The sequence below is a fragment of the Onychomys torridus genome, chromosome 3 (assembly GCF_903995425.1).
Source record: "Onychomys torridus chromosome 3, mOncTor1.1, whole genome shotgun sequence".
NCBI classification, from domain to species: domain Eukaryota; kingdom Metazoa; phylum Chordata; class Mammalia; order Rodentia; family Cricetidae; genus Onychomys; species Onychomys torridus.
The window spans coordinates 65,753,122-65,775,702 of NC_050445.1; the positions used below are offsets into that span (position 1 = coordinate 65,753,122).

At 42.4% G+C, this 22,581-nt stretch overlaps 2 protein-coding genes across 11 annotated transcripts in view; one reads left to right on the forward strand and one right to left on the reverse strand.

Moving 5' to 3' along the window:
• Positions 1-1,879: 1,879 nt before the first annotated feature.
• LOC118579472 (lanosterol 14-alpha demethylase) lies at positions 1,880-20,974 on the forward strand. Its single transcript, XM_036180764.1, has 10 exons — positions 1,880-2,181; positions 3,837-3,935; positions 5,682-5,858; positions 7,528-7,654; positions 9,001-9,175; positions 11,067-11,186; positions 11,520-11,715; positions 15,671-15,766; positions 16,234-16,402; positions 18,545-20,974. The coding sequence occupies exons 1-10, from the start codon at positions 2,008-2,010 to the stop codon at positions 18,721-18,723; spliced, it is 1,512 nt and encodes a 503-aa protein (XP_036036657.1). The 5' UTR covers positions 1,880-2,007; the 3' UTR covers positions 18,724-20,974.
• The window catches only part of Akap9 (A-kinase anchoring protein 9), a 118,196-nt gene continuing 116,575 nt past the window's right edge, over positions 20,961-22,581 (reverse strand). For all 10 annotated transcript variants that reach the window (XM_036180763.1, XM_036180755.1, XM_036180762.1 and 7 more), the window contains one exon: positions 20,961-21,529. In XM_036180763.1, coding sequence (XP_036036656.1) covers positions 21,489-21,529 — 41 coding nt within the window. In that variant the 3' untranslated portion in view covers positions 20,961-21,488. The remainder of the gene's footprint in view (positions 21,530-22,581) is intronic.

Below are 22,581 nucleotides of genomic sequence, written 5' to 3' on the forward strand. Positions count from 1 at the left end.
TGACCTACTTTACATAATTTCTCAGCTCTTGCATCTTCGTTACTGTGTACAAATAATTTTAAAATATCTTTATTTTTATACCCTCTTTTAACAACTCTCTTACCTACTTTCTTTTGTTTGTTTTTGTTTTTTGTTTTGTCTGCATTGGTGTTTGACTTGCTGGTCTTTGTGAGGGAGTTGGATCCATTGGAACAGGAGTTCCAGACAGTTGTGAGTTGCCGTGTAGGTGCTGGGAATTGAACCCAGGTCCTCTGGAAGAGCAGCCAATGCTCTTAACTGCTGAGCCATCTCTCCAGCCCCCTTACTTACTGTTTTTTTTTTTTTTTTTTAATACCCTTAAACAGGAGTTGAACCCAAATTACATACACATTCATTGTAGTAAATTATGATTACCCGTTGAGGTGGTTTAAATGAGATGTCCCCCATAGTCTTGGGTTTTTGAATACTCCAGAGGTCCTCAGTGGGTTTGGGGAAGCTTAGGTGTGGCCTTGTGGGAAGTGTATCACTGCAGGTGGGCTTTGAAGTCTCAAAAGAATGTACCATTCTCCATTCATTCTCTCTGCTTCCTGTTGTAGGTCTGAGATGTGAGCTCTCAGCTGCTCCTGCTGCCAAGCCTGTCTGCTGCCATGCTCCCCTTGTGATGGTGTCTCAGTTACTCTTCTTTTTTAAAAATATACTTAATTTATTAGGAATATGGGTTATGTCTAACATCACATTAACTTAATTTTTTATATCTTTTTATATAAAATTAAATTTTTTTTCCCTTTTACATACCAACCCGTTCCCCCTCCCTCCTCTTCTCCCGCTCCCCCCACCTACCCTCATCCCCCCTCATGGAGGGCAAGGCCTCCCTTGGGTAGTCAACACAGGCTGTCATACCATGTCGGGATGGACCTAGCCCCTCCCCCTGCATCAAGGTATCGCACCATAGGGAATGGGGGTCTAAAAAGCCAGTTCGTGTACCCGGGATAAGTCCTGGTCCCTTTGTCAGGGGACCTACAAGCACATCAAGCCAGGCAACTTTCACCCACACTCAGAGGGCCTAGTTCGGTCCCGTGCTTGTTCCCCAGCTGTCTGTCCAGGGTCCGTGAGCTCCCACCAGCTTGGGCCAGCTATTTCTGTGCTTTTTTTCCCAGCATGATTCTGACCCCCTGCTCTTACAACCCTTCCTCCCTCTCTTCAACTGAACTCCAGGATCTTGGCCAAGTCTCAGTGTACTTATGATACATCTGTATTTCTTTTTGAAGACTTGTTTTGGTGCAGCAGCACACTACACAGAGTTGCTAACTCTGTGGCTCTACACAAAGAACCCGTCAGATGGTAACGGGGCTGTAGGGTGACCCGATGGTCTCACTCTGCAGTCGGCCTGGGCAGGACAGCGTTTCTTCACCACTCTGATCGCAGGGCTACCGCAGGGCCGGTCCGACTGAAGGCCTGGGAGGCGACACCTCCGGGATAGGTGCAGCGGCCCGCGCCACACGGAGTGGGCGGTACCCGGACCACTTGTCCCGCTGACGCCACATAGGCCGAGATCACCTCAGCGGCGCGTGGTGCAATCACAGAGCGCTCCCCCTCCGCCGGCTACCACGCTAGTTCAGATCCCTCCGCCACGCCCTCCGGTGCCGGCTCCCGGCGCCGTGCTCCTCCGACACAGGGGCCCTCGTGGCCCGCGGGTCTCTGGACGTGGCCGTGTCTGCAGCGATCGCTTTCTTCCCCCTGCCCCAGTGCCATAGGCAAAGCCCACTTCCCCAGGTGCCCCCCTCGGCGCAAGGATCCCCGCACCCAGCCGGGGGCGCGGTCAGCAGGAGGCCCCGCCCCGTCTGTGACGTGCGGTGGCGCGCGGCGGGCTGTGGGCGTGGGCCGTGCCCGGGCCTGTAGAGACCCGGAGGCCGAGGCCGCCTCCCCACCCACCTGCCGGCTTCTCCAGCTCCATCTTTTCGGGGAAGCGGCGGCGGCGGCGGCGACCTCGGCCTCCAGTTCGTTAGGCGGAGCGGAGCGGCGACCGGGATGGTGTTGCTGGGCTTGCTGCAGTCGGGCGGCTGGGTGCTGGGCCAAGCGATGGAGCAGGTGACAGGAGGCAACCTGCTCTCCACGCTGCTCATCGCTTGCGCCTTCACCCTCAGCCTGGTCTACCTGTTCCGCCTCGCAATAAGCTACATGGTCCAGCTGCCCGCCGGTGCGGTACGTGCATCCCAGGGGTCCTCGGTCTGTGCACGGGCCAAGCGAGTGGGCTCGGGGGCGCTTGCGGTGGAGGGAGCGCTGGGGACCCGAGAGGTGGCTGCAGACGCCAGTGCTGCAGGCGATCCTGATCTTTGCTGTTGGCGGTGGTCACGCTGGCCCCATCGCTGGAATCCGAATTCGGTCGGGGCTGTGCTGGCTGTGGCGGTTTCTGCGGTGGCGGTGGCTTTGATCATCTGGCTAGGATCGTGCTTTGCAGCGTTTGTAGTTAAGACTGATGATGGATGTGCAGACTGGGCGGCCTGGATGGAGGTGGCTAGTCTGATGGTCTTGCCTGTGGCTGTAAGTGCTGAGCTCTGTACTGGCTCTGCCGTTTCCCGTCGAGGTGTTTAGGCTCTTTGAGGGTCTTGATGGCGAGTAATGGGTCGCTGCGGCCCTAGTGGCCATCACTGTTGATACTGCCTTGTGTGTTTAGTATCCTGTGAACTATTGGATGTAATGGCGATTAATAGCAGTGTCAGGGAGATTGCAATCAGTTCGTAAGTGACACAGGAGAGTGTCCTAAGGACTTTCCTGTGATACTGTTAATCTAGCATAGCACTACAGCAAACCACTTCCAAATGTATATGATGAATACCCTTTTAGTCAACATTAGGTAGCTTTGGAAATCACCCTTTGGAAGCTGACAGTGTAAACATTCCTTTTGGAAACTGGAATGTAAAAACTGCACTGTACCCAGCAATTGGTTCCAACCAAGTTGCTTTTAAAATTACTTTTGTTTGAACCGAAGCAAGCTTTAGGCAGTTACTATTTCTTACTTGTATTAGATATGCAATTTTAAGAGCGGTTTTTGTTTTGTTTTGTTTTGTTTTGTTTTGTTTTTTTGAGATGGGGTGGAACTTGGTATGGAGCCAATCAATGCTCACCTTTGCTCATCTTCCAGCATTCACCCCTTGGGGGGTGAGTTTACAAGTGTGCATTACACACCCGGCTTCTACACTACTTGAGGAGATTTTATTTGTCACTGGAAAGACAAATTGCCTTATTCTAAGTGTGGCGAGATTTTTGGTGTTTTGAGACCACCGAAGATTAGGGGAACATCGTCCATTTTCAGAGTTGCAGGTTTTCCCTCACAGAGTCTTGCAACCTGCAGATCTCACTTAAAGGGGCATTTAAAGCCCCTTTAAGACTAGTGCTACAGAATTCCTGCTGGAGAGGGTTCATTCTCTCTAGTATTGGTGGATCTAGCTATTTGCAGTCAGAGAAGCATGGCAAACTTCCTTTTCCCTGAAAATGTGAGAAACATTTTTTCTGAGGTTACTATTTGGCTTTTTCTGTCCCAGAAAAAGTCAGGCTAGACTCTGGGATCAAAGGGAGTGCTAGTAGACGTCAGAGACCAGAGACCTGCAGTCAACACTCCTCTTTGTGTGCTCCACTAATGACTACAAAGTTGCCTGAAGCCTCAATAATATTGGACATTTTTTGTTAGTTATCAATGTTTAAAATTGAAGTGAATTTCTGCCTAGTCATTTCTATTTTGAGTTCTCTTTGACTATGCTTTCTCTAAATATACTTTTTAAAAACATTAATCTCAAGATGGCTTCTAATGAAACTCTTTTAATGAAATGAAAACTAAATTTTTCATTCTTCTTTTGCAGAAAAGTCCGCCGTACATTTTCTCTCCAGTTCCATTCCTTGGTCACGCAATAGCATTTGGGAAAAGTCCAATTGAGTTCCTGGAAAACGCATATGAGAAGGTAAGTGTTTTAAATAACCAGAGGTGGAGAAGCTAGAGAAGTGTTTTTCTTTAAATAGATTAAAAAAAAAAAATACTGTACCCTCCCTGTTTATTGGCGTTATTGAAAACATCTCTGGTTTAAGAGATAAAAAGGCCTTGCTGACCCTATTAACTTCTTAGAGTATTTGTCTTGGGATAGTCTCTGAGATTCAAAGAAACCTGTAGTTCTAACAATTACGTTTTAAAAAATAGTCTTAAATTTATTTTCATATAATGTGATGCTGACACCTATATTTCTTTTTTGGTGTTTCGAGACAGGGTTTCTCTGTGTAGTTTTGGTGCCTGTCCTGGATCTCACTCTGTAGACCAGGCTGGCCTCAAACTGAGAGATCTGCCTGGCTCTGCCTCCTGTGTGCTGGGATTAAAGGTGTGTGCCAGCATCGCCCTGAAACACCCACCTTTCTTGATCATAGGTCTTTGGAATTTCCTATCTCTTGTTGATTGTTCTGTCCGTCCTGTGTGATTTCACTCTCCACTTGGATGATGTGAACACTCAAGGCCTGCTTCTTCCCTATGTAAGCAGAGCTTTTCCCCAGATCAGCCATTTGTTCCAAAGTCCTGCTTTGGACTTCTTGTTAATTATTTCACGTCCCAGTATTAACTATGTAAGTGAACTCTATCCTTTGTTTTAATGTAATTTAAAATACTCTTTGAGAATTTCTTAAATGTATACAATGTATTTCAATCATATTTACTCCCACTTCCTTTTCCAGTTTCTCCTTGATCCTTCCCCCATGTCTCCCTCTCAACTTTGTTATTTTTTAAGAAAAATAACAGACTCAGTCCAGTTAGTGCTGTCTATATGTGCATGAGTATGGAGCCATCCATTAGAGCATGGTCAACCTACTTGGGGCCACACCTTAAAAACCTGACTGTCCCCTAGCAGTCATGAATTATCAGGAGCTCCTCAGCTAGAGGTTGGGGCTTGTGTGTCCCTCCCGCATCCAAAATGTATCCCCAACACTTTTAAGATTGAGTTTTAATTGTGTGTAAGCCTTTGTGTCTCTGATAGTATGTACACCTAAATACAGTTGTTTGCCAAGGCCAGGAGAGGGCATTGGTTCCTCCAGAGCTACGGGTACAGCTGCTCAGCTGGTGCTGGGAACTGAACTCAGGTCTTCTGCAAGGGCAGTACACAGAGCCAGCTCCCAGGTCCTGTATACTCTGTTCTTACACCACACTTTCCCTGATTTACTTGTGCGGATCCTTTCTCTGATTCTTTGACGTCATTCTATTCATGGGTTCCGGAGATCAAACTCAGGTCATTAGGCTTGATGGCAAGTGATTTTACCCACACGCCATCTCATCAGCCCCAGTAAATTAGTTTTTAACAAAAGGGAAAATATAATATTCTTACAAATGTGGAGTAAAGAATTCTATATAGTCAGCATAAAACAAAATGATAATTAAAAACAACTTGCATATTACTTATCTATCCAATAATGAAAAGCAACTAGCTGAGCTAACACTGGTATCTAATGATTCATAGAATGCATTAGAGGTTTGATGTTTTGCATGATAGAAAATATTTTCAGGATAAACTGTGAAGAAGAATAAATTATTATATTTATACTGCTTTTGTGATGAAGACAGGAGATGTAATATGGCCAGATGGAAATAGTTGTGTAGAGGTTTATGAGTATTTGGAACTTTCCTTAGTCTGTGATGTAAGGAATGTTTTTGTGACATCACCTTTCTCTTTCAGTATGGACCTGTATTTAGCTTCACTATGGTGGGCAAGACCTTTACTTACCTTCTGGGGAGTGACGCAGCTGCACTGCTCTTCAATAGTAAAAATGAAGATCTGAATGCGGAGGATGTCTACAGCCGACTGACGACGCCCGTGTTTGGGAAGGGAGTGGCATACGACGTGCCAAATGCAGTAGGTGACATGCCTGTCCTGGAGAAAAGACGAATCTACAGGAGAGCAGTTACAGCTAGTCGTGTAAAATGTTGCACACTTGTAGTGCAGGACTAATTATTCCTTGGCTCCAGAAATCTGAAATTTTGTGATATTTAAAAAGAAACCATGTGTGTTTTGTTTTATGTTTGTTGGCAAGGCTAAACAAATTTTAAATAGTTTTCCTATGCAAAGCAATGGAATCAATAATAATTTAACATCTTGGGATTTGACTTGAGAGGAAGAAGAAACTATCACTACTTCATCAAAAGGACTTCTGATTCACCACCACTTGGTATTCCAGCCCAAGAGCTTGGAGTTGGAAATTGGTGCCTTCAGAACCCTTCTTATGCCAACTGTGGTGGCTCAAATCTCAGCATTTGAGAGGTTGATGCAGGAAGCCCAACATGAACTATAGTGTGAGAGCTAGTCTTAAACAAAAAGTCTCTTTTAATGTGTCTACTTTGGATATGGAATATTTTTTATATGTTTACCCGCTCCCAAATTAACATAATATTGAAGTGTTATGAGTAAAACATCATTAGGTAACAGACTCAGGTGCCTGGAAGCTTTGGCTAGGGCCATACCAGACTAGCCCATGTGAGTATGGCAGTTAAGAGTCAATGTTAGTGTTTCTGGGGTTGGGAGTAGTGTGAAGAAGAATGTCTCTACTTTTGTTCAAAAGCAATGGCTTCCCAAAAATTTTGTTCAGATTTATCTCTTCATTATTTTAAGCATGTTTTATTAGAGTTTTTAAAATTTAAATGTTTCCAAGGGCTATTAGTTATTTTAACAAAATTATTTTATTCTAAACTTCTGGAAGATGGTGTCAGTGATGAATGATATCTAGAACTATATGAGGACCTATGTGAAAGGGTAAAAGAACAGTGAAGGGTATGGACTCTTGGGAGAGTGTCTTGACTGCATTGGGTTGGAGGGTTAGAAGATAACCAGGACAGGAAAGTGTGTCCCTGAGTAAAGAGTGCTGGGATATTAGAAGGCGAGAGATAGGTTACTGACACATCTGTAGCTGGAGACCTTATCTCCAGCCCCCACCAAGCCCTGTTAGTCCAACAGCCCACTTACAAAATAAACACACAGATGCTTATATTATTTAAACTCTTTGGCCATTAGCTCAGGCCTACCATTGTCTAGCTCTTATTCTTATATTCAGCCCATTTCTATTAATCTATACTTTGCCACACGGCTTGTGGCTTACCAGTACCTTACATCTTCCTTGTCATGGCGGCAGCTGGCAGTATCTCTCCCGCTCCAGCCTTCACTTCCCAGAATTCTCTTCTCCTTGTCCTGCCTACCCTATCCTTCCTGCCTGGCTACTGGCCAATCAGCACTTTATTTTAACCAATCAGAGCAACACATTTGACATACAGAACATCCCACATAACATATCATTTCCTAGGACCTGGGGAGAGGACCCCCCACCTTTTTAGTGTGTTATCTCAATATGTGGCATAGATGATCTCGTTTCCATATATGGTTTAGTTTTTAGAAATCTTATTATTGTTTTTACTTTCAAATTTAAGAATGTTTTCTTTGTTATGTAGTTAGGATAACCTGAAATATCTTAGAATAAAATAAAAAATGTATTTTAATGTTGTAGACACCCTTAATTCTTTTTATTTTTTTGAAGGTTTTTTTGGAACAGAAGAAATTGTTAAAAAGTGGTCTTAACATAGCCCACTTCAAGCAGTATGTTTCTATAATTGAAAAAGAAACAAAGGAATACTTTCAGAGTTGGGGAGAAAGTGGAGAAAGAAGTAAGCAGAATCATTGCATCTATTTTATTCTTTTCTCTTTCTGTGTATGTACAGAACAGTACAGCATGAACTGCTGTGTATCTGAGGGAGGGATGTGTGGATGACTATGCAGTTGTGATACCAAACACGGCCTTTATAGCATACTTCTAAGTGTTGTCTTCTGAGAGCCGGTGGGTGTACCCATGCCAGGAGCAATATCTGCTCATAGGCCAGAGGGATTCGAGGCAGCACGTCACCACCTCCTGATGCTGGGTGTCAGCTCCTGTAAAAGGTGTAAGGACATTATTTCTACTACACCTGAAGCTGACGTGATGGAATCTCTAGTCACAGAGGCACTGATGTGTACATTAGAATGCCTATTTGTTTATTTGTGAAGGGCCTTGCTGTATAGTACAGGTTTCTTCTGCCTCCTGAATGCTGGGGTTACAGGCATGGTCTCACTTATGACAAATAATTGTGGAACATGTTTGGAATCCTGCACTTGGGAAGTGGAGGCAGAAGCATTACAAGTTTGAAGACAGCCTGCACTACATAGCACCACCCATGTCAAACCCCAGCAGTCTAAAACAAAGTTTGCAAGTAAAAGCACAAGGCATGCCATTAGAGCCCGGGGACCAGCACGTTCCTGATCTCCCTTCTGGCAAGTCTAACTGGAAAGCCAGATGTGAACTGGAAGTTCATTTGATAGTAGTAGAGTCAAAGAAGAGAGTTAGAGAGTCTCGTGACTTTCAAGTGCCATGCTATGGGCCTACCCGATGCTTGTCTCCAATGTTGGGCTGCATAATGGTGATTATAGTTTTCTAGTACATAGAGCCAAGACTTCTGTATGTATGCCTTATCTTCATCTGGCCCAGAGAAAATACCACCTTTGGTTTTGGGACTCCTGTTTCTTGGGAATGTCCTCATTATTGTCTTCATATGCATCGAGTAAACTGTATGATGTTATTCACAGCTTTGGTGCTGTGACCTGGAAGTCAGATTACTGCTTTATTTTTAATAGTCATCTTATCTTTTCAAGATGAAGAATTTGTAAGTAAGGTGTAGAGGTGCTCTGTGGCATTGAGTTAGCTGAGCAGAGGGGCAGTGTGGTCAATGATTTGTTGCCTCCAGAGTTCTGCATAGCTACATAGCTGTCTGGAGACTTTGGAGGTATGAATAGGATTGTGCTTGCTATTGAATTTTAAAATTAATATATTTATATAACTATATATAGTATATATTTATATATATATATGTATATTTTATATATATTCCCATTTTTTCTTCCCAATTTCTTTATATGTTTATGAAAATATTTGAAAAGATTTTTAAAAATTGTAATGAGAATGATCTTTTCTTCCCCTTAGATGTGTTTGAAGCACTTTCTGAACTCATCATTTTAACAGCTAGCCATTGTTTACACGGAAAGGAAATTAGAAGCCAGCTCAATGAGAAGGTGGCCCAACTCTATGCAGATTTGGATGGAGGCTTTAGCCACGCTGCCTGGCTGCTGCCAGGCTGGCTGCCTCTGCCTAGCTTCAGGTAAGGATAAGGACCACTTCGCACTTGACTGGCTTCCCACAGTTACTGTGCTGTTCTTGTGCTTTCTAATTTAGGCTGAGTAGGAGCCCCATTTTATAAGTTCAAGACAGTTTATATAGTGAGCTCGTTTCAAGTAGCTTTATTTTATTGATAAGGTAGTTTGTTGCCTATTGTAGTATTTTTCCTTCCTGATGTAGTCTTTGTTTCTAAGACGTTTCTAAGCCGTACTTAGAGCGCAGCTTTTTAAAGGGCACCTGTGGAAAGTCTTTGATGGCTTTTTTAGTACTTCTCTTGGGACCTTTCTTTGGAATGTTTGTCCCTTGCCACTGTACTGTAGTCTCCTTAAGGACAGGGACTGTCTCTGATGTAAAGAAATGTGGCCTTTAGGACTTGGTCGAGCTCAGGCCCTGCCAGCTGCCAGCTTCCCTCCCTTGTTGGGTCATTTCTGTTTACGTGAGATGGGAATTCTGCTCTTAGCTTTGTTCCTTTGACATCTGCTCCTTCTGTAGCTGCCAACCAAGGCTACTGCAGTGCAAGGGTAAGCCCAGAGAGGAGCTTTACAAGGAGCTTTGTGGTTAAAAAAAGAAAGAAAGAAAGAAAATAAATGCTTCTGTGTATATTAGGCTGGCATGCCCTGTACTGCTTCTCACCCATAGGTTCCCATACACGAACATCCTCTTGTTTCTGCCCGCTCCATTCCCTGCTCATGTCAGAATTCTAGAAGAGTCTCATGTTATAGCCTGATTTTTTCTGTTTTACTCAAACCAACCGATTTAATGAAATTCTTCCATGTACTTTTGATTTTTTGTTACTAGAGCCTTGGGCATACTAAACACATGTTCCACCTCGAAGTCACACCGTCACTATTCACTCACTCAAACAAGCCTTACCCTCTACACTCTATCCTCTCTTCCACTCACATTGTGAGGCTTGAAATGGAGCCCTCCTTTGTGTGTGCATTCTCTCAGTTGTCTTCACCGGCAGCCCTTTACAGGAAATAGGGCGGTTTTGTTAGAGAGCATGATGGGTTTTTAGGAGTCAGTATTGGTTTTTTAAAGTAGATTTTATTTTTAAGTCTCTTGTCTGTCTCTCTGTCTCTCTGTCTCTCTCTCTCTCTCTCTGTGTGTGTGTGTGTGTGTGTGTGTGTGCGCGCGTGCGCGCACACGTGAGTGCTGGTGTTCACAGAGGCTAGAGACATTATCTAGCAGCTCAAACAGCCTATAAGGCTGGAGTTACAGGCTGAGCTGTCAGATGTGGTTTCTGGGAATTCAACTCGCAGTCTCTGTAGGAGCTCTGAACTACTGAGCTGTCTCCTCAGCCTCAGGATTGCGTGGTGTTAGTCTAGCTGTTGCTCACTAGTATGTCGATCGTGTGGACTTGCTATTGGAGACAAAGGCCTGAGCCTCCCAGTTCTTGTTACACAGTGAACATGTTGATCAAAGGAAATGTTTTGGGAGTTGGAGTTTGTGTTTTGAATCTATAAGGATTTTTCTCCCCGCAAAAATTACACAGCTATAGAAAGTGGGAAGTAGACTAAAATCCTAGGAAAGAGCCAGTATGGCTTGGTAGCTTCGAGGATTGGTTTGGAAAAATTAGAATGTTATGTTAATTTAGACATGCATTATGTTGAACTGGGAAATGCTTGTACAGGAATGTCATGCTTATTTATGGAAGTAGTGTGTTAGCAGTGTAAGCTGTGTTTGACTGTCCTTGCCCTAAGGACTGTTATATGCCCAGCAGTGTGAGTTCCTGACTCCTTTCTTTTCTGGTTCTGAGTTTCTGTCACTTGCTTCAGTCAGTGAAGTTAATGTTGCTTTACGTTTGGTGTTGGTTTTGAATGTGAGCCTATGAAATGTTACTCGATTGAAAATACTCTGATTTTAAATTGTAGACGCAGGGACAGAGCCCATCGAGAGATCAAGAATATTTTCTACAAGGTCATCAAGAAACGCAGGCAGTCAGAAGAAAAGGTTGATGACATTCTCCAAACATTACTAGACTCTACATACAAGTAAGAACTGTCAGATCATACAAGAAGTTATACATGAAAATGTAGATTGCTGGTATTTCCAGTTAAAGTAAAGGCAGTGGAACATCAAATTGGTACTTGTAAATTGTTGAGACATAAAGCACTGGCCCCTCATGCCTTATTGCGATGCCAGCAGCTAGAGTAAACTGGAAGGAAGTCTTTTGTACACCACGTCATGCTTTCTCCTGGTTGGTCTCTATTGGGAGGGGAACCGGGGACACTGACTGGTAGCAGATAAAGAAAGAGTCGATTATGTATGGCAACTGTATTAATATTAACTGTCTGCCAAATGTTAAGTGTGTGGTCCATCCCCAGGGACGGGCACCCTCTGACAGATGACGAGGTAGCGGGGATGCTCATCGGACTGCTGCTCGCGGGGCAGCACACCTCCTCCACCACCAGCGCCTGGATGGGCTTCTTTTTGGCCAGAGACAAACAGCTTCAAGAAAAGTGCTACTTAGAACAGAAAGCAGTGTGTGGCGACGACCTGCCTCCCTTGACTTATGAACAGGTTGGTGGCTTCGACTGATAGACTTTTAGAAGCCTTTCTACACCCTTAGTGAGAGAGTGAGCCGAGCTATTGCTTCTCTAAGCTTCTCAGGTGGGTTTGTACCGAGGCTTTAGAATGCTTTGCCCTGTTGCGTTCGTGCCTGGCTTTCATGGCTGGCCTCTGTGCACGGAGCATATCATATGTATGTGGTGGTTTTTAATGAAGTATAGGAGCCTCGGGTTACATGGAATTCTGTGGCTGTGTTTGGGCAGAAATTTCCTCAAATGGTAATGTAGTAAAGGGAACTAGAAGCTGATATAGGTGCTCCACCCAGCTTGCTGGGCAGGAAGGCGGGAGAGTTTCTCTCTCACTGTATAACTGGGCAGCTACTTCTGAAGCAAACCCTGTTCTTATCATTTTCCTGTTATATTTTGTTTTGACACTTTATTAAAATGGTATGTTACATACAGATATTCTTACATTCCTGGGATAAATCCATTCATGTGTATGTATGTTTTTCAATTTTGTTTGCTAAGCATAATCATATATAAACATATATAATAGAAACTATATAGCTATAGTTTTATTGTGTCATCTTTGATTGGTAATATACCAGCTACCTCTTAAGAATTAACTTCCTTCTCCACCAATTGACCACTTGACCCCTTCAGAGGGTCATATCGCTAATGACCACCCATTATTAGTCTCTTAAAAACATCCCACTACTTCTTGCCATCACCATATAAACCTTTGGGGAATACTTTTTTTGAGAGAGAGAGTTTCACTGGGTAGCTCTTGGCTGGCTTAGAACTTGCTATGTAGACAAGGCTGGCCTCAAACTCAAGAGATCCTTGGATTGGGCTTTCTGAATGTTAGTGGCAGCTGGTGAACATATTTAATGACATCCAAACCATAACAGGGTTAAGGTCCGTCCGTGTTGAAGCATGGATCAGTATTTCAATCTTTGTCGCAAATAATACTCTATAGTGTGCACATAGTGCATGTTACTTATTCATTTGTCCATTTTTAGACATTTGGGTTACCTCCACTTTGTGAGCTACATACTTAGGAGTGGGATTTCTGGGTCATACATCAACTACGTGTTTGATGTTTTCCAAACATTTGCTCCATTTTTGACCTCATCGACAGTATTGACATGTGTTCTGATGTTTACACATGCTTGTTATCTGTCCTGGCTGTAATGTATGTGAAGTGGTCTTTTGAGCTGAGTGGCTTTTCCCTGATGGCTAAGATGAGTATTTTGTGATGTTTTCTTAGAAGAATGTCTGTCACTCCCTGAGCATTTGTGTGTGTTTTCAAAAAGTGTGAAGACTTACCCTCTGCTTTCTTCATAGTTTCCTCCTACTTTTGGGTCTTTGACCTGTTTTGAATTAAATTTGAATATAATGTGCTGTGAGGGACCATTGTACCTGTTTTGTATGTAGAAATCCCTTTGTACCAGCACTGTTTGTTGCAAAGACTTTTCCCACTATGTGATCTTGTCAAAATCTATTGGCCATCAATTTAAGGCATTATTTCTGAACTCCAAATTCCATCCTGTCAAGCTGATGTCTAGCTTATGTTTTAGCTCTATGTTTACTTTTGCAAGATTTGAATTTCAGAGTGTGGCTCTCATCTTTTCCAATTGTTAGAGATATTCCTAGTTCCTTGAGTTTTTATAAGAATTTTAGAGTCAGCTTGTCAGTTTCTGTGAACTTGTGACTGATTGCACTGCATGTGCACATTAGTTTGGGAATATTGCCATCCTGACACTATTAGTTTGTAGACATACCCCCATGAACATGGCATCATGGCATAGCATTTCATTCTTTTTGGCCTTTTAATTTCTTCCAACATTTTTATTTTTTTATTTTTTTACTTTTCTGTGAAAAGGTTTACACCTTTTTGTTAAGCCTATTCTTTTAATGCTTTGTTATTTATTTATTGTGTGTGGTATGTGCATGCATGTGACATGGTACACAGGTGTTGGTCATAGAACAGCATGGAACAGCTGGTTCTCTCCACTATGTGGGCTCCAGGGATTGAACTCAGGTCATCAAGCTTGGCAGCAAGTTCCTTTTCCTGCTGAGCCATCTTGCCAGCCCTTGAGTATTCTTTTTACGTCCATTCTCATGGCAGTTCAAATCTGCTATTGATATACTCTAGTGAAAATTGTATTTAGAGCCTGGCGGTGGTGGCACACACCTTTAATCCCAGCACTCGGGAGGCAGAGGCAGGTGGATCTTTGTGAGTTCGAGGCCAGCCTGGTCTACAGAGCAAGTTCCAGGAAAGGTGCAAAACTACACAGAGAAACCCTGTCTTGAAAAACAAAAACAAAAACAAACAAACAAAAAAATGTATTTTTATCTTCCAGTTTCAGAATTTCTATATTTTTAAAATAATCTATTATTCTCTATTTGGTGAGATATTGCCATATTGTTTCATACTTTAATTCTTTAGGCCTAATTTTCTTTTTGTTCTTTGAAGGTCTTTATAATAGGCAGTTTAAATTCGTCTAGTGAGTTCAGTGTCTTTCCTGGTTGGAAGCTGTGCTCAGGGCAGCCCATGACCCTCTGCAGGCTCCAGGATGGCAGCTGCACAAACCTGGGGCTGCAGGTCCGGTCCCTGAGGTCACTAGGCAGCTGCTGCGTTGGTAGGAGGGAGAGGAAGGGTCGACAGAGAGTTGGCCAGCAGGGAGAATGGACATGTCCTGCGTGCCTCGTGGCCTGTGACTGCTGTACCATTGTGGATTTCTCTTCCGTTAGTACTACATTTGAATGCTCTCCAAGAGGCTATTTGCTTTAGTTTTTTTGTTTTTAATCTAATTCAGGGATAGTTCACATTAGTCTTCCATTTGTGGTATGTATGAGCTGTAGTTCTTGTTTTCCTTTTTTGGGAAAGTTTCTAATTTTTGTTGAACTCACTACTTTGAAAAGCAGTAGATCTCAATGAAGTGAGAGCCCTCTCCCGAGGTTTATTACTTCTGCGGCTATTTGTAAGTGTATGTGCTACTTTGTATGTTCAGTGACTTTCTTAAACAGATGACAGGATTATAGGAAGTCTGTATGCATCTCTATTAACTGAACTCTGCTATTTATTTTTGTGGCCACATAATGATTAGTGATTTCTTAAAATTTTTTTTTTTTTTTTTTTTTTTTTTTTGAGACATCATCTCAGTATGTCTTTCTGGCTGGCCTGGAATTCATTGCGTAGGACAGGCTGGCTTTGAACTCCCAGATGTCTGCCTGCCTCTGGGATCAAAGATGCTGCCGTTCCTGGGCATATCCATTAGAGATTTCTTAAGCTCTCTTAACTCCTAGCTTTTGCTGAGGAGCTTTGCATGTTCAGGGCGCATTTTCAACAGTCCCTCAGGTGGTTACAACTCTGCCTCAGCCTTCACTTGCTGTGTGTGTTGGTCGCACAGGTGGGTGACTGGATCTCTTCATGTCTGCGCTGCATCTTGTAGCTTTCCCGTACAGAGCTGCTGAATGTATCTGGCTCTTCTTGCCATATTTGGTCTGGCCTGTCTGGAGTAGAGAGCCTATAGCTGTCATGCTTTGCTTTCCAAGGCTCCCATTGATCTGCACTAGTGTAAGTTACATACCAAAGCTTGCTTTTCTCACCAGGATACACCACTTTTTCTTGAAGGAACTTATGGTAGATTGTTATATGCCTTTGTCAGTTTTGAAAACGTTGACACTGATTTTTTACTATCTCAGTTTTTCAAAGAGTGAATTTTATTTATCCTTAACCAAACAATTGACCCTGGTCCTGTTACCTTGGCGCCGACTTTTCCCATGGACTGAGTGTTAAAACTGAGTGGTCGTCAGCCAGCGTGACCCAGTCACCATTACTCTTTTCCTCTCAGGCTGACTAGGAAATTAAAATAATTCCCTTCTGCTATGGAGGGATGGTGAATATTTGGGGGGGGGGGTGGGAACCAGAAATGATTCTTGGTCTTTTTTTTTTTTTTAAGCTGAAGGATCTGAATTTACTTGATCGATGCATAAAAGAAACGTTAAGACTGAGACCTCCTATAATGACCATGATGAGAATGGCCAGGACCCCTCAGGTAATCTGGGCTAGATTTCCCCGCCTAGGACCCAGTTACAGAGAGATTATTTTAAGTTATGAAAGTAAAAATGGTCATTATTGTAAACCTAGGAAAATTGTTACATAAATACAGGTAGTGAACATGCTATTCTAATTTTGTTTTTCATTTCATTTAACAATTGCAGTTTTTAAATGTTTGAGATACACTTTTTGTTGGATTTAAATATAATGTTTTTTTTAATCGTATGAATTATGTAGGTCAGATTATGAAGTTTTTGAAACTCTACTCTGCCTTGGGCTGGGTTTGTATATATACTTCTAGTTTAGTATTGGTCCACTTGTACATCACTTTCAGATAACTTTCGTTGGTTTATCATCTGTACAGTTTTTAAATGTATGTATACTTGACATTGACACTGATTAGTGCCTTGTTTGGTACCATGTTGAAACATTCTCTAATGAAATGTACTCTTTCTCACTTTGTAGACTGTGGCAGGGTACACCATTCCTCCAGGACATCAGGTGTGTGTTTCTCCTACTGTCAATCAAAGACTAAAAGACTCCTGGGTCCAACGATTGGATTTTAATCCTGACCGCTACTTACAGGATAACCCAGCATCAGGAGAGAAGTTTGCCTATGTGCCATTTGGAGCTGGTAAGATGACTGTTTACACGTTAGGTTGAAGTGTTTGCCTCTTTAACCAATCTGTCCTTCTTCAGTAAACCAACCTGAAATTCAGTTACCGAAAAGAGAGGGAGAGAGAGGGAGGGAGAAAGAGAGAGGGAGAGAGAGGAGACACAGAGACAAAGAGAGAAGAGAGGAGGAGGAGGAAGAGAAGGAGGAGGAGAGAAAGATCTTTTTTTCTCAAAGGAGTATGCCATTGGGAATGGGATCTTTGTAAAATGGAATATTTCATAAGTCTAAGGGTAAATCTTACGTTCTCTGACCCACGTCCTTTTAATAATTTCAAACATATGAAGACACAGAACTTCTGATCATCGTTTAATAAATACAGTTAACATAAGATACAAAGGATTGTAGATGAATAATTGAAAGGGCCGTTAGCTCAGCAGTTCAGATTCTGTAACGAGGGAGGCAGCATCACTAAACGGGTGACTTTTTCCACTGCTTTCATGGACGGGACTGCTCCTGTACCTTATGCGGCAACATAGTCCATTTCTGGACAGCTTAAATTATTAAATCCTTTTCATGTCCTGCCAATAGATGGTCCTAATCACCGTCTAGGCTTTTCTTCACCCCTATGTTAGTATTTTAGGGTGTCTATACCTAACATAACCTAGATATGGAAAACTGAGATTGTCATCTTGCAGTGGTCTGAAATTGGTGTGTTGGCAGGGCCCTCCTCTCTGAAGGTTTTGAAGAAGGCTTCTTGTCCCTTCCCAGTTGTAGAAGTTACTGGCAATCCTTGGCTGTGGCTGCATCTCACTCCAGCTACTGCTCTCTTTCCTTGTTATTTATCTGTCTATAAACATTGTTTATGTAACGCTGTAAAACATCAGAATTCATCAATTCTTTTGTTCATTCAGTTAGGATACTTCTGGTCTGTGGCTATTCAGTTTTTAACGTTTTACTTTAAGACAGACTTCTTGACTACAGACCAATGTAAGTGGCTCCCTTAAATGAGGCTCCCACAAATAAATGCTTAATGGGCTATGCAAGCATGATGATAAGCTATGTTCAATTTTGTTTTTTCTTTAGCAAAAAATATTTACAAAGATGCCCCAATCTTTTCTTTTCTTTTTCTCTTTCTGGTTTTTTTTTTTTTTTTTTTTTTTTGAGACAGGGTCTTACTATGTACCTTATGATGGCTTAGAACTCAATCTGTAGATCAGATTGGCTTCTAATTTATGCAAATCAGCCTGCCTCTGCTTCCTGAATGCTGGGATTAAAGGCACATACCACAATGCTGGACCCAGTCAAAATGCTCCTGACGTAAAACTTCATGGCCATTGTCTTTGTCATGAATGTGATTTCCTGTTCTTTACTAACCCTTATGACTTTAGTATTGATAATCTAGGATTGCCTTGAATTATTTTGATGTGAGAAGAGGATGAACTTTGTGATTCTTAGATTCTCCTCACACCCACAGTTTAATGTCTTGGTATTCCAGCATTTTCTTGGCTTGCTCCAAGGACCTTTGCTGAGACAAGATAGCTGTCAGATTGTTTCTGGGCTCTGTGTTCTATCCCTTTGATCTATTTGTTGATTCTTGTCTAGTACCACACTGCACTGGTTCCTGGACCTTTAGTCATGTGATCAAATTTGAAATCAATTTAAATTCTCTAGTGTGGTCCATGTCTAAGGTAGCTCTGGCCTTGCTTCCCTGTGCATCTTGTCATTTCTTAGCTTCTGCATGTGTAGATTCTGACGTCAGTGCACAGGTGTTATTCTGCTTTATTAAATCCCCTCTATTGTCTCTGTAGTGGAGGTCTGGAGTTTTGATTGGCTGGTTCACCATGACTTACCACCAGAGCTCACTTGGGATCTATGATCTACACATACCCAAGCTAGACTATCATCTTATGATTTGAACTTTCTTTATGGTTGACCTCAATAATACTAAATTTCAAAAAATGTCATCATGCTCACACCCATTTTCTTCCACACGGGACTACCTGGGCTTTCACAGGATGCACAGTCTCACTTTATGTACAAGGTGTCATCCTTTACTGGACTCTTGCAATTCCGCTCATCGACAACACTGTGACGCCAGGCTGAGAGGCAAGATTGTTCAAACTTACTCTGATGAAAACTTTTTTTTTACTTTTTAAACAGGACGTCATCGTTGTATTGGAGAAAATTTTGCATATGTTCAAATTAAGACAATTTGGTCTACTATGCTTCGTTTATATGAGTTCGACCTCATCAATGGATATTTTCCCAGTGTGAATTACACAACAATGATTCACACCCCTGAGAACCCAGTAATCCGTTACAAAAGAAGATCAGAATGAAAAAGGAACAAAGGACCAGTGTGGGTTCATGACTGCAAGCTGCAGCTTGAGAGAGAAAGAAGCTAACAAACAGCTTTCATTGTGTACTGTTTTTTGAGTGTGTAATTCTGAAAGCCAGTTTTGACTTTAATGTCTTATTAACGCAGTGATTTTATCAGATCTAATGGCATTTGAAACAGTTTATAATAGTTTTGATAGGGTATGTTTTGATAGGACTTCATGGAAACCAAGCTTTTGAGTTAGAAACTGTTTTGGGGAATCTAGGTAGTTGGCAGACACTAGAGAATACAGTGTCCAGGTATTAATTTCAGAAGCACACATTGCTCCAGGGAGACTACTTTCAGAGAGTGTTGTTTTCCAAGTTTAAAAGCCTAGTCAAATTCTGCAAAGGCCATGTGTTATTTGTATATGTGGGCCTCTTAGTGAACACCAGTTAGAGGGAGTGATGAGTCCTTTGAAATTTTAACCTGAAGTACTGCCACAGGGAGATGGCAGAGACTCGGACCATGCCTTGAGAACGCTATTTACTAAAGATGATAAATACTAGCATGCTTATGCATGCTGCTGCTTCCACATGGTCATATTCTGGTGAATCCTTCTGGGGTCTGATTGCAATTTGCTCAAGGTTCTCTGTACCCTCTCCAGAACACAACTAGGGACATTTCAATGACCAGGTTTGTAAAAGGGTAGTATCTTGAGACCAGTGATTTCTGGGCTGTAGGTTGGAATGGGAAATGGCATCACTGGCTGTATTCTGTGGGGGCTGTGTTCAGGAGCCTGAGCCTAACAGTGTAACCATGGGCCCAACTCTGTCTAGGATCAAGATGACTCTGTTGCCCTGTGGGATGCTGTCATTCTAGCACTTGAGGCTGAGGCAGGAGGATTTTGAGAACAACCGAGGCTACATAGCAAGACTGTTCCCCCCCCCCCAAAAAAAAGAAACACCCTCCCCCAAGTAACTTTTTTCTAAAGTATGTTATAGTTTTAAGAGGCTTGATGACTTTGTTATGAAGGCCCAACTCTCTGCTGTTAAAGGTTTCACATTAAAATTCTCTATGAGAAAAATTTCACTAGTCTACTGATGGATTTAAGGTATGTGCTTCAATAGTGCAGTTCAAAGGATCCGAGAATCTGGGAAATTATATACTATTTGTATGAATTAGGCTCCCGCTGGTATCTCCTTCAGCTATGAATTTAGGCACGCCACTAGAGTTAGCAGCTCCTGTGAGAGCCTCAGGCATTTTCACAGCAAAGCGTGTCTTTCTATGTTATGGTAGTTAGCGGACTTCCGGGACACAGATGTTGCACTGGCATGTTATTAAAGCTTGATGATTGTTTCTATGTAATTGATTTTCTCTGCAAGCCTAGATATTCCGTCTATATTATTCTGAGAAGGTTCTAGACTTTGATTAGACTTGTAGATTTGTGGCACAGAGTTGTGACCCTTGAGTAACTGATTACTGACAAGTTTTAGACTTGGACATATTTTCAGTGATGTGAATTAAATAAAGGGCCTAAGCACCAGGATTCAACAGATTAGGTTTTGAGCACAGACCAGTTACTGCAGATTACATGGTAGAGGCCTAAGGCCATAGGAGGGTTGACGTCCATCCAGCAGTGGGGTGGACTCAGCTGGCAAGCACTTGTCCATCTGCCTTTCCCATACAGAACTGCCTTGACTTGGCAACTGTATTAGCTTTAGAAGGTTCGTATGGACAGCTCTCCCGTTCAACTAGTTGTTTTAGAATAGCTTTGCTGTTTCTAGACAGCTTAGTTGCTAATACGGGAAATAATACTAATTAGGAATTTCCAGCAATGTACAGCTTCGTGATTGTGCTCCTATAAATCAAAGGCCATTAAGAGTCAAACAATATCTTCTAGAAACACCCTGGAGAGTTGTATTCTCTCTGAGAGTTTCCCAATTAGATTTTGGCTAGCTTAGCAGGGCGTGTCTGGACTTTTGCTACACTTTTATTGAGCTGATTTTTGTGTCTAGTTTTGTGATGAGGCTTTTTTGGACATAAGAACACTAAATATAATAAACTATGGACTAATCATGAGAATGCCAACTTAGGAGTTGAAAATACTTATCAAAGCACACTGAAAATGTTCTGTAATGGAGGGAGAGAGAAACCCACTTTTTGGATCCTAAGTTCTCCTTATTAGAGGTAAGTAACAAAATGATCTATAGCATGAGCTGAGCTGTGGTTTAGTTAAAAATGAAGGTTCAAATACAGTATGGTGAAAACGGTGAAGTCGTTTTTATTTCAGTACTTGACAAAATACCCCAGGAAACTTCAAAACTCCTACCATAATACAAAAATAGGTCTCTACAGGTGACGTGCTCTGTCTTCATCACCAGCAGCAAATCTATTAGGCAGAAACAGGTAGCCTTGTAAGAAAAGCACAGGACACTGCACGCTACACATCCAGCAGCATCGTCATTGGAAAAGTTTAATCTTTCCACCCATCTGATAAATACAGTTTATAATTTAATCATTTAAATTAGCATCCCACAAATATACATGTAATGTAATGATTATTGTGCACGAACACACACAATGCCTATATACACAAACTCCAGTTTCTCTTCATGTGCTGGCAAGGATTCGTATACAATCATAACTGTGTTTGCATTGGTTGGTCCCATTGAATATTCACAATAAAAAAGCACAAAAGAGCCATTGATTTATAAAAGGGAATCTATTTAAAATTCAGTTAATACGCGTTTCTCATGCCAGTGTAAAATGGAGGATTATCTCGGATTATCTCCTCATGCCAGCGTGAGACTGAAATGAAGGTGAACCTGTCAAATAAAAACAAGACAATTAGATTGCGACCTTTATCAGGCAGCCAGTTCTCATAGGCAGATGGGCTGTTTAAAACCATCTCAAAATATTTCAATGGCCAAGGTGCTGCCAAGCCTGACAATCAGAGTCTGATCCCTGGAACCCACATAGGGAAAGGACAACCACTTTTTGCATGTTTTTCAATGTCCCATGCATGCTGTGGCACAGATATGCACATACACAAAAATGTAAAACAATGAAAACAAATCCAGTGTCTTCAGGCCTGAACTTCAATTTTTTTCTTAAAGATTTATGTGTGATGTGTGTGCTTGTGTTTGTGTGTGTGCATGCACACTTGTGAGTACAGTCCAAGAATGCCCTAAAGCTCTAGCCCTCTTGAAGCTGGAGTTACAAGACAGCTGTGAGCGGTCTGGCACTGAGGGCTGGGAACCAGCTGCAGGTCCTCTAGAACGACAGGGTGTGACCTTTAACACAGAGCCATCTCTTCAGCTCCCATGGCTTGAAGTTAGTTCTAAGAGGCTGACTATAGACGTCACCATGACTGGCCCTAAAGCAAGGGAAGTGAGACAATGCTAATGTGTTTCCTGACTGCTCTGAAGGTTGCTTGGGTTAAACAAATGACTTCCTGAATAAAGGGCCAAACTAGCTTTAAATAACTAGTCCCCAGTATGTGACAGAATGAGAGTCCTTGAAAATGATTAGGGCCTGGAGAGACCACTTAGAAGAGCACTGGCTGCTCTTCTAGGACCTGGATCTATCTCCAGCACCCACATGGCAGCACACAATCTTCTGAAACTCCATTCCTGGTTATTGACATTCTCTTCTGGCCTCAGCAGGCACCAGGCATGCATGTGGTACACAAATATGGAGGTCAAGTACCCCCACACAGAATAAATACCACCCAAACATCCCAGTGCACTGCTAGCACAACCGTCTTTGGGCCAGTGGCCAGTGAATGGAGACAGGGAAGTTCTCCCTGATGAATGGAATCTGCCTCTACATAAACAACGATACTTTGTGTACAGTTCTGATGAATAAAAGAAGTCTT